General features: G+C 34.9%; 2 protein-coding genes and 2 long non-coding RNA genes across 5 annotated transcripts; all 4 read right to left on the minus strand.

Moving 5' to 3' along the window:
- Nucleotide 1: 1 nt before the first annotated feature.
- On the minus strand, nt 2–1802 carry LOC135119466 (uncharacterized). The gene is made up of 5 exons (XM_064043883.1): nt 1661–1802; nt 718–816; nt 472–654; nt 220–422; nt 2–163 (listed from the first exon to the last, which is right to left on the minus strand). The coding sequence occupies exons 1-5, from the start codon at nt 1800–1802 to the stop codon at nt 2–4; spliced, it is 789 nt and encodes a 262-aa protein (XP_063899953.1).
- Nucleotides 1803–2359: 557 nt separating this feature from the next.
- Nucleotides 2360–2777, minus strand: LOC135119467 (large ribosomal subunit protein uL29-like). The gene is made up of 2 exons (XM_064043884.1): nt 2650–2777; nt 2360–2591 (listed from the first exon to the last, which is right to left on the minus strand). The coding sequence occupies exons 1-2, from the start codon at nt 2775–2777 to the stop codon at nt 2360–2362; spliced, it is 360 nt and encodes a 119-aa protein (XP_063899954.1).
- A 6137-nt stretch (nt 2778–8914) lies between these two features.
- Nucleotides 8915–9616, minus strand: LOC135119449 (uncharacterized). Its single transcript, XR_010278224.1, has 5 exons — nt 9546–9616; nt 9404–9480; nt 9194–9242; nt 9080–9131; nt 8915–9025 (listed from the first exon to the last, which is right to left on the minus strand). It is a non-coding gene; the product is annotated as an uncharacterized LOC135119449 (long non-coding RNA).
- An 875-nt stretch (nt 9617–10491) lies between these two features.
- On the minus strand, nt 10492–12418 carry LOC135119484 (uncharacterized). 2 transcript variants are annotated; one of them, XR_010278240.1, is made up of 7 exons: nt 12256–12418; nt 12026–12202; nt 11856–11962; nt 11440–11805; nt 11114–11261; nt 10922–11058; nt 10492–10871 (listed from the first exon to the last, which is right to left on the minus strand). It is a non-coding gene; the product is annotated as an uncharacterized LOC135119484 (long non-coding RNA). The 2 variants fall into 2 exon arrangements; XR_010278239.1 differs by having other exon boundaries at nt 10922–11261.
- Nucleotides 12419–14609: the final 2191 nt, after the last annotated feature.

Below are 14609 nucleotides of genomic sequence, written 5' to 3' on the forward strand. Positions count from 1 at the left end.
TTCAGTTTAAATCTAAAGGTATTATTGTAAATAAGCAAGATATTAGACCCAAAAAAGAGATCGGTATCTCGTACAAGTTAAAGTTTTCTTTCCATTTATTCTTATTCTTCTCCATGAAACGTTTGCACCAACCTTCCAAGCCCCTGATGGCGTGGTAAAATTCCTGAAAGATTAACTTAACTTCCAAGCCTAACAAACTAAAGGCCGCGTCAAAAAAACCTGCACCAAGCAGAGATGGTCTTTGCGAAGATTATCTATTTGCACTTTCAATATCCGAGTAAACTGGAGGGCATTCTTAAAGGAATTTGCATATGAATGAAGCTTATGATTCGAGTTCTCTATAATGCCCGATTGCTTTTCTAATTCTATTTTCAAGTTGGCGATTCGTCCTCTTAACGTCTTGCATTCTCCTGCTTCGGCATCTAAACACGACTTATTAGTAGCCACCTACTGAATTTGAAAGTGGTCAACCCCTTTCTGAAGTTAACTTTATTATGGAGTCCGACAGAGAGGACACGCTTATTTGAAAGACATCAATACGTTCCTTCAGAGTGCGTTGAGCGATAATAGTTTGCTGAAAGGATTCCTTCACAAGCTGGACGTCTGTTGTAATAAAAACTATTGTTTTCTGAGCTTCGCTTTGCAGTCTAGTTGCTTTTCATAAACAGAAGCAAGCTTAAGATAATTTATTTAAAACCAAAAAGAATATTAACATACCATTTTCTTCAATGGTTCTCTTCTCAATAGACAACTGTTCAAATCTTTCTTTTAATATTGTGATATCTATTTCAAGTTTTATTATTTTTATTATTACAACTCGAAAGGTTAAGACCTTTCTCAGTTTCAATAAATTCCAATTTCAAACCATCTCTATCGTTTTCACCTGTTCATTATCAAATATTTAAACAAAGATATTAGGTTAACACGCTGGGTGAAGACCTTTATTTATTAGATCTATAAGAACTTCATGGTAGTCTTTTAGGCTAAAACAAAGCTTGCGGGTATTCCCTATTCTGAGTACCCTCCATATAGTTATGTTGTAACAATTTTAAGAGAAGTAAACGTTACTTTTGGTTTATTTCTTCTCTCTTCGCAACCTCTTCTCTTAGTCTGTCTGATAACATTTCGTTGATTCCCTGAAGTTCCACTAGTGTTGTCCTTTGCTTTTGAATTGTTTCCGTATACTGCGCGATCTTACCTGTCTTTGTAGATAATAAAGACGTTGAGTGCTACAACCCAAGTACTCAGCGAAGACAGATTTATGCACACTCTGTCAGTTCTATAGCTCGCTTGCTTACTTTTTCAGCATTATAAATCTAAGGCAGCCGATATTTTCTAGTATACTATTTTAAAGTAGGAAGTGTCCTGCTCCTTAAAAAGAAGCCTTAAAAAACTACACAGTAATCTTTATAGTTCACTCCACAATAAGCATTACGACCAATTTTTATAAAATTTAGCTGCTAAACAAAAACTTTTAAAAGAATTGTTAAAAATTATTAATAAAAAGGCTCTAACTTGGCGTTGTTTAGTGAATTCTCCGATAGCGAGTTGTTTTTTAAACTTTTCCAAACCACTTAACAACGAAGAGAAGCGCTCTTTTTCTGATATATTGCCCTTAACGTTTAGATATTTACTTCGTAAAATATACTTAACAGCTTACGATTTTCATGTTTAACTTCTTGAACTTTAAGCAACTTAGGACTTTGTAAACGTAACTGATTAGTTAACTGCCGTTGTTGCTGTTGTTGCTGTGCTTGTTGTGCTTGCTGCTGGTACTGTCTTGAAAGCTGTTTAGACTGCATGCAACAAATAATTTATTCAAAAAAGTTATTAAAACCAGCTATTAAGTAACTTAAACCTTTTATACCACACAGAAAAAAGGCGGTAAAAATATAAACGCGCGAGCCTAAGAAAAATGTTCACAGCTTTTAAAGAATTTTTTCCTCAAATAAAAAGACAATATTCTCGAGACAAAGCTTACATTATAAGTTATTCTCTCAAGGCCAAAAAAAAAAAGCGGGAGTAAAAAAATCGTATAATCTGCCTATACGCCTTTTTTTTCACACTTAATTTTAGATGAAGCACATTATTAATATTGTTTATAAGACTTATCTAATCAAAAAAACTACTGTAGTAAGTTATACAGTCTTTTAGTATAATTAAATTTAAGGGATCAAAAACGCTCCTCAAACATAAATTATCCTTCTTCAGAAGAACGCGCAGAAAAAAATCAAATAAGAAACCCTCTATGAAAAAACTTAAAAACTATAATAGTAATAAAACCTGTATCAAAAAGTAAAAATAAAAGAAATGTGTTAAAGAAAAAATTGGTTAGTTTTTAATATTTTAATATCATCATCTAGGCCTTGACCGCATACTTGCGTAATTTAAAATGTTTTCTTTTTTTAGCCTCTTTTTCCGTAATAAGGTTTGCTTCGTGCTTAGTTAAACGACGTCTGATGGCGCGTGTTTTTTTCGGTCGTAAATCCAAAGGAATATATTTTTTGCCAGCATAATTATTCCTTAAGGCATCCCTCGTTTTCTGGTTAATAACGGTTAAGACCCGAGCAATAGACTTACGGACAGTATAACTAATAAAGACACAGGATAAAAAAGAGTTAAAACATTAACAAGCTCTTAAAACTGTACATCTTATTAGCTTTAGAGCCAGAGGTAACTTTATTAACGCGCAGTTCAGCTAGTTCAGACTTCAACGATTCCAGTTGATTAAGTATGAAATCACGGTCCATTTTACGAAGCTCAGCGGCTTTGACCATCTTGCTAAGCGTTAAAAAATATTAGAGGTTACAAAAAAAATAAGAAATTTTTACAAAAAAACCATAATTTAATATTTTAATAAATTCAGCTAATATAGAGCAAATGCGAAAAAAAAAATTGGGAGGACCAACTATCAACCTCTCTTAGCAAAAATCAGTCAAAATAAAAGGGAAAGTGGGAGGAGGGTGGGGGGTCATTTTATGCACAACAGTAGTGTCACATGCCTTGGGCTAAATCGCACGAGGAATTAGCTTATGACCGTACATTAGAATCCATGGGGCTAGGTAAAGTACGCGAACTGTCAGAGACCGAAAAAGAGTTGCGCCGGTGGGAATCGAACCCATAACCTTGAGTATGGACGTCCATGCCCTTAACTACTGAGTTGCGACGGCAACCTGCCGACCTCGGTTTGATGGTTTTACACATTTAACCTGTTACCCTTAACGCTTAGGAGGCCAACCCGCGGCACGCGGGCTACCCTTCCCCCGCTCATACACCAGTGGATCGATGCGTGACGCTACTGTAGCTTGCATCTTGGCGGTAAAAAAATTACCTGACAGTCCTTCTTAATTAACATTAATGGAAAACTAGTAGTACACTTGTGGTTACATAATGAGTCTAAGCCGTCTACTTTTGTTAGGAAAAAAAATTACGAAGATGATATTGCTCTTCGCGAAATTAACCTTGAATGGGAGCATGTTTTTGTTAGTAAAAGGCGTTGGTTCTAAGCCAGTATGTTCATTTGTAATGCTTGTGTAGTCGTGTCAAAAAAAATTTATTTTATAACGGTATTTTAACCAAATGCAACCTCATTTTAATACAAGGTGTCCCTAGATTCAAAGTTTAGAGCAGATTTTTTAAGCAAAAAGAAAATAATTTGTTTACGCAGCAAAGAATTTTCAAGAAGGCTAGTACTCATCAAGAAACTATGGCCTAAGTGTCTAATGAATTTTTACTTTTTCTTGCTAGGAAAAAGAAATTTTACTCTACAGCTGAAGACAGCGAATAGGATGCTCAAAAAATTTTGCTAAAACCATAGCAGATTCAACATTTTCAAAATGGTAGATGATATAGTCCTATTAAAAAATACCGTTAGGAGAAGGACAACAATGAAAGGGCATTTGATATTGGTAATTAAATCAACGAATGACCGGGTGCTCCTACTTTTCTCTTGCTTTGGACGAGAGCTGCGATGTAACTGACACTGCTCAATTATGCATTTGTAATGCGTTGTGTCAGCGAACAATTCGAGATTACGGAGCGCCTAGATAAGCGGTAGCTAATTTCTAGTAAATATGTTTTCCGTTAAATTATAGAGGTAATTATTACTTTTCAATTAAACTAGTTTAAATTGGATAGTGTTTGTACAGAGGGAACTCCGGCACTGACCAGGAAGGTAAAAGGTTTCCTAGTTTTTTGAAAGGATTTTTAAAACTATGCAGTTAGAGGTGGTATTGGTGTCAAGTTAAAAACTGCAGATATCAGCTAAAGGCACGTGCATACAGAAATTAGATAAGATTATTTTGTAAATGTATATAATCCCTCTTAATGGTCGGCAGAAGTTTTTTTTAGCTGCTGTGTTGCTCCCGAAGACGCCACGGCTAGCGTTCACACCAAGAAGATACAGGCCTATCATCCTCTTGTCGGCCCTAGTGCTCCTCTTGAAAGCGTTTGGCGACGCAAACCACGTCCTGCTTGAGGTTCCAATTTGGGTTCGATAGGGACCCTCCCCTACACAACTACTCCTCCGCTTTACAGGGTGGACGATTCGAGCCTTCAATTTAAAGAAGGCAACGAGAGCCGTCTTCCTTGGGGTCGAAAAAGCGTTTGATCGTGTTGGCACACAAGGGCTTGCATTACAATTTTCGCCCTATAGCTCTTCCTGCTATTCTTTTTAACGTGATCAAATCTTATCTTGAGAACCGCGTCTTTGATAACCGGTGGGCGAAGCACGCTCACCCCTAAGACCCCTAACGGCCGGAGTCCCACAAGGACCTCTTTATCACCCTTACTCTTCGCACTTTATCTAAGCGACGTGCCACAGTCTGACGACCCCGACACGCGGGTTGTTTTATATGCTGAGGACACGGCGATTTACTGGTCAAAATCACCCACCCTAAAGCGTCCGCATCTGCAGTACTACCTAGTGACTCTTGCCAAGGGTGTCGACATTGGAAAGGTACCATTAATGGGGAAAAGAGCAAGCTCTTTTTATCACAAAGAAGTGCACTACCCCACTACCGTCGCTAACCTTTGAAAATAGGTAATATTTCTTGGTGTCCTCAGGAGAATGACAATAAACTATCGTAGCGACTGCACGTAAACTCTATCGCGGCGAAAGACAAGGCGGCGGTTCGAACTCTTTATCCTTTACTTTGTGCTCGAAACAAACTCTTGCTGCACGACAAAGGACGCTTGTATTTGTTGTGCATCAGACCGATGATTACATAGCATCTACTGCCTGGACCGATGACCCAACGGTAATAGTCTCGTCGCCTCAAGCGAGACAAAACAAGCTGCTACGCCTTTCGACGTGCGCACCGTAATTTGTTCGCAACGAGGCCTTACATAAAGAGCTCAGATTGAAGAACCTCTGGGTAACGTTTTTCGATGCAATGCTATTGCCACCTACGACCGGCTCAGCAGCTCACCAATCGATTTACTAACAGATGAAGTTAACTATGAAATCTGGGCCTGCGCGACTTTAAATATATAATACTGATTAGGGCTATATTATTTTTAATATATATATGAGATTGCTCTAAGACAAGCTTAAAGCTGATGTGTACAATATCACCCTGTTCTGAGCTCGTAACTGCGGTGTTTTCTTTTACGATCCGATCGAGCACTAGGAAATATCATTAATATTAAAAAAAGGGAAAAGCCTTTTTGTTTTGGTCCTCAAGGCGGGCGTGAACCGCTGTTACACCTCTAAGAAAGCTTTTTATTTTATAACTTTTATTCATCACTAAAGTTTAACTGATACCACGTGCGGAGGTAAACACAACAAAACGCAAAGCTTTAAAAAAATACCACTGCATTATTCACTAAACACCTCTCTGTGCCGAGAATATGAACTTTTGTTCTGTTTTTAACCCTGTTCTACGATGTATCAACCACAACCACATTCGAGCTAGTGCTCTTCATAGAAAGGAATTACATCAATTTTTTTTCGCAATTTAAATGAAGTATAAGAACAAACTGAGTTACTACTACATTGCACTGTTCGTCGGCTATCTCGAGGACAAGCTCTGGATGGGTTTTGGAAATTATGAAGTTTAGTTGTGGAATATTTAGAAGAGACTAATCAACTCCCAGATGAGTGCTTTCTTTCAGAAATAAAGATTGGTGGGATTTAGCTTTTGTGAAAATATTATGGGTTATTTAGGTAATTTAAAGGAGCGTTTGCAAGGAGAAACTAATTTTTCTCCAACCTTGTTCGTTTTAGTTTAGCCTTTTAAATCAATACCGAAACTCATGGAGGGGCATCCGGGTAAAGGTGAACTGCACCATTTTATTCGAATGCAAGAATTGATGGCAGAAACAAGAATTCTTAACTTCACTAAGTTTGAAAAAAAAGTTTCACTCTTAAAAAAACAGTTTGAAGAGAGATTTATTGCTTTTTCAAGAGAATGTTAAGTATATGCAGTTTTCACAACTCTTTATTTAACTTTATCTACCGAAATTTATATTTATTTAGCTAATCCCAAGTGAAAGTTCTGTAGTTACAATATCACTTGGCATTTCATGGAAAATTAAAGTAGTTGGGAACCCATCCAGGAAAAGGTTTGCCTCGTCTTGGAAATTGTTTCTCAAGACAGATTTTCCAATTTAAATTGGTACTTTACTACTCATATTTAGCCCGAATTATAAAATATTTATGAGTAAGCACTTTTTTTAAACTATGAAGTTTTTAAAAAATAAATATCGCACAGTATTAACCGACGAATATTTGAAAAGTCTCATCCTTCTTGGGTCCTCACATAGAATCTTAACGTTGAAAATTGATCCAGATGAAGCAAATTCAAAGGCCTCCTTATTGTTTAAGTGCAAGTTTCTCAATACTATAAAAAATTCTTTTTTTTAACATAAACACAAATATCTTCACCTTAATCCACAATAACCCAATAACAAGTGATTTGTGTTTGGTAAGGTAGTTTTTTAATAGCTTAGAGTAATAATTTAGGTTAAGGTTAATTTAGGTAGGACAAATGGCAGGAGTCAGAGGCATTATGTTTCAGAAGAATGAAAAAGAAATGAAAAAGTGACACGCCAAATATTTTTAGTCAAATGAAATGGCACTCTAATCAGAAAGGTTGGCCACCGTTGCTTTAACGTGATAAGAAAAGTTTGTAAACTAATAATAAAGTTGCTAGCCTATTAATTTCTTTTTAAAAAGAAACGTTAAAAGAGACACTTGGATGGTCTGAAATGTTGTTCAGGTGTACACACTTAAAAATGAAGAAAATTAAAGGACATTTTGCTTTCTTGTTTTTGCGCTACTTTGCTTTTATTATATTGGCTTATGTATGTAATGTGAGGGTTATTTTTCCGAGGGCATATCACCGTAAACCAACCTTTTCTGCGTTAAATTGTGTTTACTCATTCTTGGCTTAATATGACAAGGCGCTCGGGAGAGTTAAAATTAGTCCAGTGAGTTGCCTCAGTTTCTTTTAGTCCTTCGACTTTCTATATTATACCTTTTTAATCTTGATATACTAATTCTCGAAACGATCAGCCTGTGAAATCAACACTTAATAAAAACTAATTTTAACTAGAATCTAACATAAAATGTTTACACCTTAGTGTGCTTCTAGCTCTCTATATGTCGATCTCACATTCTAAAACTTTTAGAAACTACTAAAGCCAAGTAATATAGTACCATATGATGCACAAAGAAGTATAAAATAGAGTTTTAAAAACTTTAAATCACTGTAATAACTTCTAAAAAGCTCTTGAGTCGCCTTGGTAGCTAATAACACCCATTAATTAACAAAAAAGCTGTTAAAAGAAAGAATACTGGGGCACCCATACTCGTAGGTTATAAATCCGTATTATAGAGTTAACTATTTACCACTATTACAAAAAATTGTTAAAAATTTAATTAAAATGTTGTTTATTGCCGAGTTAAGGTTAGTGAGGGTTTATTAGTCGCGCGAATAGCATAGGACCCTCGTTCTACGCTTCTTTACAACCCTAATGCACCGCTTTATAGGCAAACCGCAATTATATACTATTCTACCACTTCAGTTAAAGCGTATCAAATTTATACATAAAGGTTATTGGGTACAATTCCACTTTAGCGATTTATTTTATACTACGGGGAGAACAGTAATTTAATTGCGAGAAAAGTAATAGAGTAAAGGTTTACACCTAGTATTTGGTATTAATGTAAAAAATAATAATGGTCCCTATAAACTTGCTGACTGCCAGAGAGTGTTTAAAAGAAAAACATATGTAAAGAGGCGGAGTCTGCGAATTTAATAATAGATTAGCGCGCCTAGAGAGGACTCTCGAACAATTTAAATATACAATTCTTACATTTAAGTAAAAACAGCTTTTTTTGGAAGACTAGGGAGTATGAATTATAATCAACCTGGGTAAATGTCACTTCAAAACTTTTTATCGGCATCAAAGGTTACAAAGAGACATCAAAGCTCTAGCTCAACCGCCTTTTCATTTATTATAAACTCCAGCTTTTTATTATTGCTTAGGTCTTTAAGTTTTTATCCCTTAAGAAACTTTCATTGAATGTGTAAGTGAGCAGAGGCCATACTTTTTATTTTTTTTTGTCAAACCTAGTAAGGTCTAAGTTAATATATTAATGTAACTGGTTTTTTCTACCACATCTCTTTCTTTCTGCTTCAAATTTTAGAGCTACAGTTTCATACCACCCTTTAAACACATTTAATTAGCGAGAGCTGGTAAGTTGGAAAATTAATTACTAAATCTAACTTTAAGTATTTTAACTATGCACAAATTACCCGTTAAATAAATCTCATAAACTTTGGGATACATTGCATTTATTATAAAACTTAGTCCTTATCCGAACACAGCATTAGTTGAAAGTTTTCATGTAGGGAAAGCATCTTGTTTTTCTTTTCAAGCTCTTCTTTTTTGATTTTGTCGAAACTCTCTAGTTAATCACCTTTTAATACTTACTAAATGTTATCCTTTATCCTCATTAATACCCAAAAGTTCATTGTAATCATTTAATAGCTTCTCCTCTACTATCTCGATCTCCTCGCTGGGTGAAATAGGCTTAGAGTTTAGGTCATGTGTTCGGTAACGGTGTTTATACCTCCAACGTTTTGCCCACGAAGAAAACAATTCAAACATAGCTTGCGCATTTTCTAACATAAAGAGGTTAATAAGAATGATTGAAAATGAAGGATGGGTGATTTTTACTTTAAACCTTGTAAAAGGCAACTTCCTTTGGTTGAACCCTCTTCAACTTTTGTAGTCTAAGTTATTCAAAGTAAAGTTGGAAATGATTAATTTTGTTTACTCTTATTTCTACAATGCTTTAATTAAAAATTGATATACAGTAATGGATGTGTTAAAATTATACTACTTAATAAAAGTTAAATTTAACTCAACTTTATTTTAAAAAAGTGAGCAATACCAAAGTTGCCCCTGTATCATCCATCCCCCGTTCAGTAATCGCAACCATTTAATAAACCTCTTGTTATGCGCGTCCAGCTAATTAAAGAAAATAAAGGCCATCTAATATATATCTAAAATGTTGAGCTTCTTAAAAAAATGACCCCACCGTCCAATATATAAAAATCATCGAAGAATAACTTGAAAAACTTTAAATGGCAGCATGAACGCTAGACACGCCAAAAGTGGCCGCCCCTCTCATAAAGACAGAAAATCGTTTAAGATATCGTTCTAACAACAGCTGTATAACTTTAACCTAAAACATCGGGTTATACACCGTTACACTTAGAGAATTGTTTTCACTATGTAAAATACTAAATATTTATTTTTGTACTTTTAGCCCCTAGCCTTTTTTAATACACATAAAGTGAAAACCTTTCAGGCTAGGGATTGTTCACGGTTCTTATAAAAGCCATTGAAGTGTGTATGCAAGGCGTTATAAGTTATGTATACGTACGTTTACCTTTTAAAATACGAGGAAAAAGCTACAAATTTATAATATTTTTTACCGTTAATATTTACAATAAACTTAATTAAATTTTACTGGGAGCACTTTTGTAAGAACTCGTAAGTTAGAGTTTTTTTTGAGATCAACAATGCCTTTTTTTTTCGCCTTAACACCTTTGTTAAGGGTAGGTAAAGTGCAGTTCTACAATTGACAACACTAAGCGATCAACTTTCTACTTTATTTAGCAATAATATTACAAGCCGTTAAGAGAAAGTAGTTTTAGCGTGTAAATAAATATCAATTCTATAAAATTTTTAAAATGTTAGACTGAAAGTTACTTCTTTAGTAAAAAGGTTGCAGATTTAGCGGTACTGATAGACATAGAAGTTGATTATTAAGAATCATCCATATTTCGCTAGTTGCACAAGTACTTAAAGTGTCGTGACTTATTTCCTAAAAATGGTGAGTCTTTTTATAGTTTGCCTTGATTTCATTAAAACAATGGAATTATAATATTAATTCGGGGCCGCAATAAATATATTTATATAAAATCACAAAAATAAAAAGTTTATTTCAAACTCTTACGTGAAAAAGGAGTACGAGTTTGGCCATCTAATATAATAATTAAAGGTCGGTCAAGATAAGCGACAAGTAGGTGCACCGTGCCCGCAGCTTTAGTGTACCCGTATCTGAGAACTATCTTTTGATTAACACTCAAATACTCTGGCCTACGCAGCAACCGTAACTTTCCTAATGAGATATCACCGCTCCTAGATACCCTTTCCCTACGGCGGCCAGTGTCACAGCTTGCCTTATGGTGCTTGCGTGCATTCTTTGTTATTATAAAACTGCCGTCTAAGTCAATCTTAACTACCTGGTAGCCAACTTTAATGGTTGCGTGGTGATTGAGAACAGTAATTTTGCACTCAAATTCCTGAACTACTTTATCCAAAGACGATTTTGAATCTACTAGAACCTTTCCCTAATAGAACAATTTCTTATTTGAGTGGTTTGAAGGATGTAAAAGGTAACCTCACGGACATATTGCACCTCTTCACTCCTCCAAGAGCTATGCAAGCCGATTCTTCTTTTCAGTAAACCGTAAAGATTTTAACGCTACAGCGATATGAGTAGTAATGCCGGCGCAAATGCTCTCTACTTCAGTTCGTCTTTTGCGTAAACTCTTAACGGATACTTTATAAAAAATGAAAATAGCGTTGTTACAGGAGGTGACACAAAGTAATTTAGATTTCCTCAAAAAGTCCATCAAAGCCGGGTCCTAACAACAAAGGGTCATTGCAGTTTATTTTCCCCTTCAATCCTATGCAGTGGGCAACTATTCCTACGCCCTTTGCAAAATATCTTCGGAAAGCTAAGAAAAAGAATAACAGCGAAATGATAAGTCAACATGGTGTATAATACAGATGTGGTACTCAATATCTTATAATAACACATAAGGCTGTTAACAAATTTTAAATTTATAAGAAAGGGTAAACGAGACTTTGGAGTTATTATCAAACTCATGGCGCAGTCTTAAAAGATTTAAAAACCTTATGAGAAGGTTAAGGTAGTCGACTTTCACGCTCGACACTTGAAACACGGGGCATAATCTACTTGAAAACATTTATAAACTACTCTTGCCTATCCTAAAAATACTAGCGGTTAGGTTGCCTTCCTGAAGAAAAACGAACGACTTCCGTGTCCACGTCCGACTCTGTGTTTACCAGAATGGACTTTTTTCTAACACCACATTTATAACAACCGCAAACAAACAACACCTATAATACCCGGTCTCTTTTGGCACTGATGCGATACCTCGTAGACTTTCCTTTTAAGTACAGGCGACGGGCACTTGTCGTTTTTGGTCACCGTCACGAAGACAGGGATAGCAAGCATTACGGCGAAGTAAAGGCGTTCTTCATAATAAAATTATAAAGAACCGGCATGTTTGGTTTTGTAAACCGACCCCTTGTCATTCCAATGACTCCAGTCTTGGCTCCTTCAATCAACCCGTGTAATCCGGGAAGTGGCCTGTTAATCCGTAAAAGGTTGTTTTCAAATATTTTTCATGTCCTAAAAAAGAAGTGGTAGCCAACTTAAAAGAAGAAAGTATATAATCAGCGGTATTGCACTAACCCTGCTAAATCGAGAAAAGCCACGACTTTACTTCATTTAGTACATATTGATCTCCTATTACTTTCCTAATGTTTGCTTATAAAAGTAGTGCCCATTTGTAGTAGCTTAGTTCGTTTCACTAAATTAATGGGTTAGTTAGATACCTACCAAGAATATTCGTTTCCATAACAGTATGTCCTAAAGGAAAAGGATCATGAAAACTTTGGTTAGAAATTAGTAACACACCATACTTTTCTGTAATCAGGTTTTTAAAAATAAATAAGGAAAGTTCACAACGTAAAAGTCCCTCATATTAAACACTCAAGGTACTCAAATACAGTGTTCACTATTTAGCTTAAAGTGAACTTTAGTGGTTAATATAAACAACTTCTTACTACAAAAAGCAATATGACTACGTTTGCACTACGTAGGTATCAAGAAAAGTGCTAGGAAACAGCATAACACAGGACACCTTGATTATCAAATCCAATTATAGCCTGACCAACACTAGAAGTTCGACTAGCCCCAATCTCGTGAAGGTAACGCGACAACTTTCTGCGACACAATCCCCTTCCTAAAAAAAAAAAGTGTTAATGAATTTAAGCTTTTTTAAAATTACCGTCGTCCCAGCTTATCATGGGATAAAATTCCAAAAAATAAGGTAAATTCTCCTTTAAAAATATACTGCTCAGCAGAATAAAAATAGAGCAAATTAATAAGCCAATACCGGCCTCTACATTTCCACTGCAGCAATTCTAACCTCAATAAAACTTTAATGTTTTGCCTTATTATTACTAGATAAAGCGCTGCATATCCACTGCTTACCTTTTTAGTTTTCAAGTGCTATTATAAAGCAGAAAGACTCATATATATTTCAAAGGTAATAAGAATTTATAACTCACAAAACATCACCCTGTCTTTTAGAAGTAATCTTTTGTAAATTATCTACGGATTTAAATAAGTCCAAATCCTCAATAATAATATCCCCTTAAATAATATTTGTTATCTAACATAATAACTTAACTGCTATACCATACTCTGGATTTTCTTCACTTGTTCCATTGGTATAAGGCACTCTCCCCACGACTACAAAGTAGCAATAACAACGAGGAAAGGCCCATATCTCAAATAACTTTTTCTGTATTATTATGTGTAATATTGGTAATATTACTACCCATTAAGTAGTGAAGCCGTAATGTCCTTTTTTAAATTTTACCATTCCTCTTGCTTTGGAGCAATATACTGGCACTTCTCATATGTTACACAGTCGTTGAAAAAAAGTTAACAGTCAGGCTTATTAACCTTTGGTAGAAATAACGAAGCCAACTTCCCTTCGATAAAAAAGAGCCGAAAAGGCAGAAATATGACTTCCTGCCTCCATCGAGCTCTATAAGCTATCTTTCGCCAAAAACTTAAGGTTAGCTCTACTGCCTTTTAACGCTCTACTTTGTAACACGGAGCGCATATATTCAAGGGGAGGGTGGCCACCTATTAGTGGCTTCCGATAAAAACTTGGAATTACGCAAAACTGTCTAAAGCAGTAGAGAGAAGTGAAGCTGAGATTGATCTGTTTACAGTTTGGCAGTTTATGGTTAATTTTTACAATAAACTAAATATGATAAACCTTAAAAAAGAATTTTTTTTTATAAATACACAATAAAGTTTTTACAAATAACTAGAAGCATAGTAATATGTCTTAAGAGCAAAAATTAGCTTAAAAGCATACATATATAAATAAAAAATTATTTTAGTCTACCTGAACGTAAGTCAAAAAGCAAATAAGCTCAAACGAATTTCCACACTATTCCGATATTTACACTTGATGGGAAGAAGACTTGATTGATAATTTTTCGCTACTTACTTAAAGATATGTTTTGTATTCAAAGATAAGGCGATATATGAGCTTAATAAACAAACAATATTTAAAGTTTATAGCTCCACTAGAAGTATTGTATATAGGTCATCAAGTGAAGGAAAAGTTTTGATAGTCTTAGTAACGGTCAAACTTTCCAAAATTACCGAGACTAGGGACTAATATAAGCCGACTAAAAAAATATTAACGTTTTATGAACCCAGAGAATAGGTTTTTGGAAGATTCTATGTTTTTGTGCTAAAAAGCGAACTGAGAAACCGTTGATATTAAGTTCGCGACTACAAGCTACTGACGAAAGGCGACGTAGACAAGGCGAAACTTTTTAAGGATCACCTGGCTGCTCATAGTATTATTCAATTTAAGTTGGCTGTTTAAGTTTTGTTAATAATACTCAGCCTTAGTAAACAATAATAAACTTGTGTACCAATGTTCGTAAATAATATGACGGTATTCTCCTTAAAGTGATTATGGTTTATCTATAAAAGGCTTAGGTGATTCTGCTGCCATTCATGATTAAGCTTTCAATAGTAAAAACTTTAGATTACGTTGCATTAAAACTACTTTAAAATTATTTAAATTTTCTTATTTTTAATAACTTTAGATTGATTATTTTTAAAATTAAGTTAGATAAGATTTTTCCTTCTATGATTTATTTCATTCTAGTTAATTTTATTTCGTTTTTAGGATGTTTTATATTTGAGGAAACAAGTAGTACCCGAACCTCATTGGATT

The sequence above is a fragment of the Zophobas morio genome, unplaced genomic scaffold (genome assembly GCF_036711695.1).
Source record: "Zophobas morio isolate AGI-343-1 ecotype UQ-CSIRO unplaced genomic scaffold, CSIRO_AGI_Zmor_V1 ptg000266l, whole genome shotgun sequence".
In the NCBI taxonomy this organism is placed as follows: Eukaryota; Metazoa; Arthropoda; class Insecta; order Coleoptera; family Tenebrionidae; genus Zophobas; species Zophobas morio.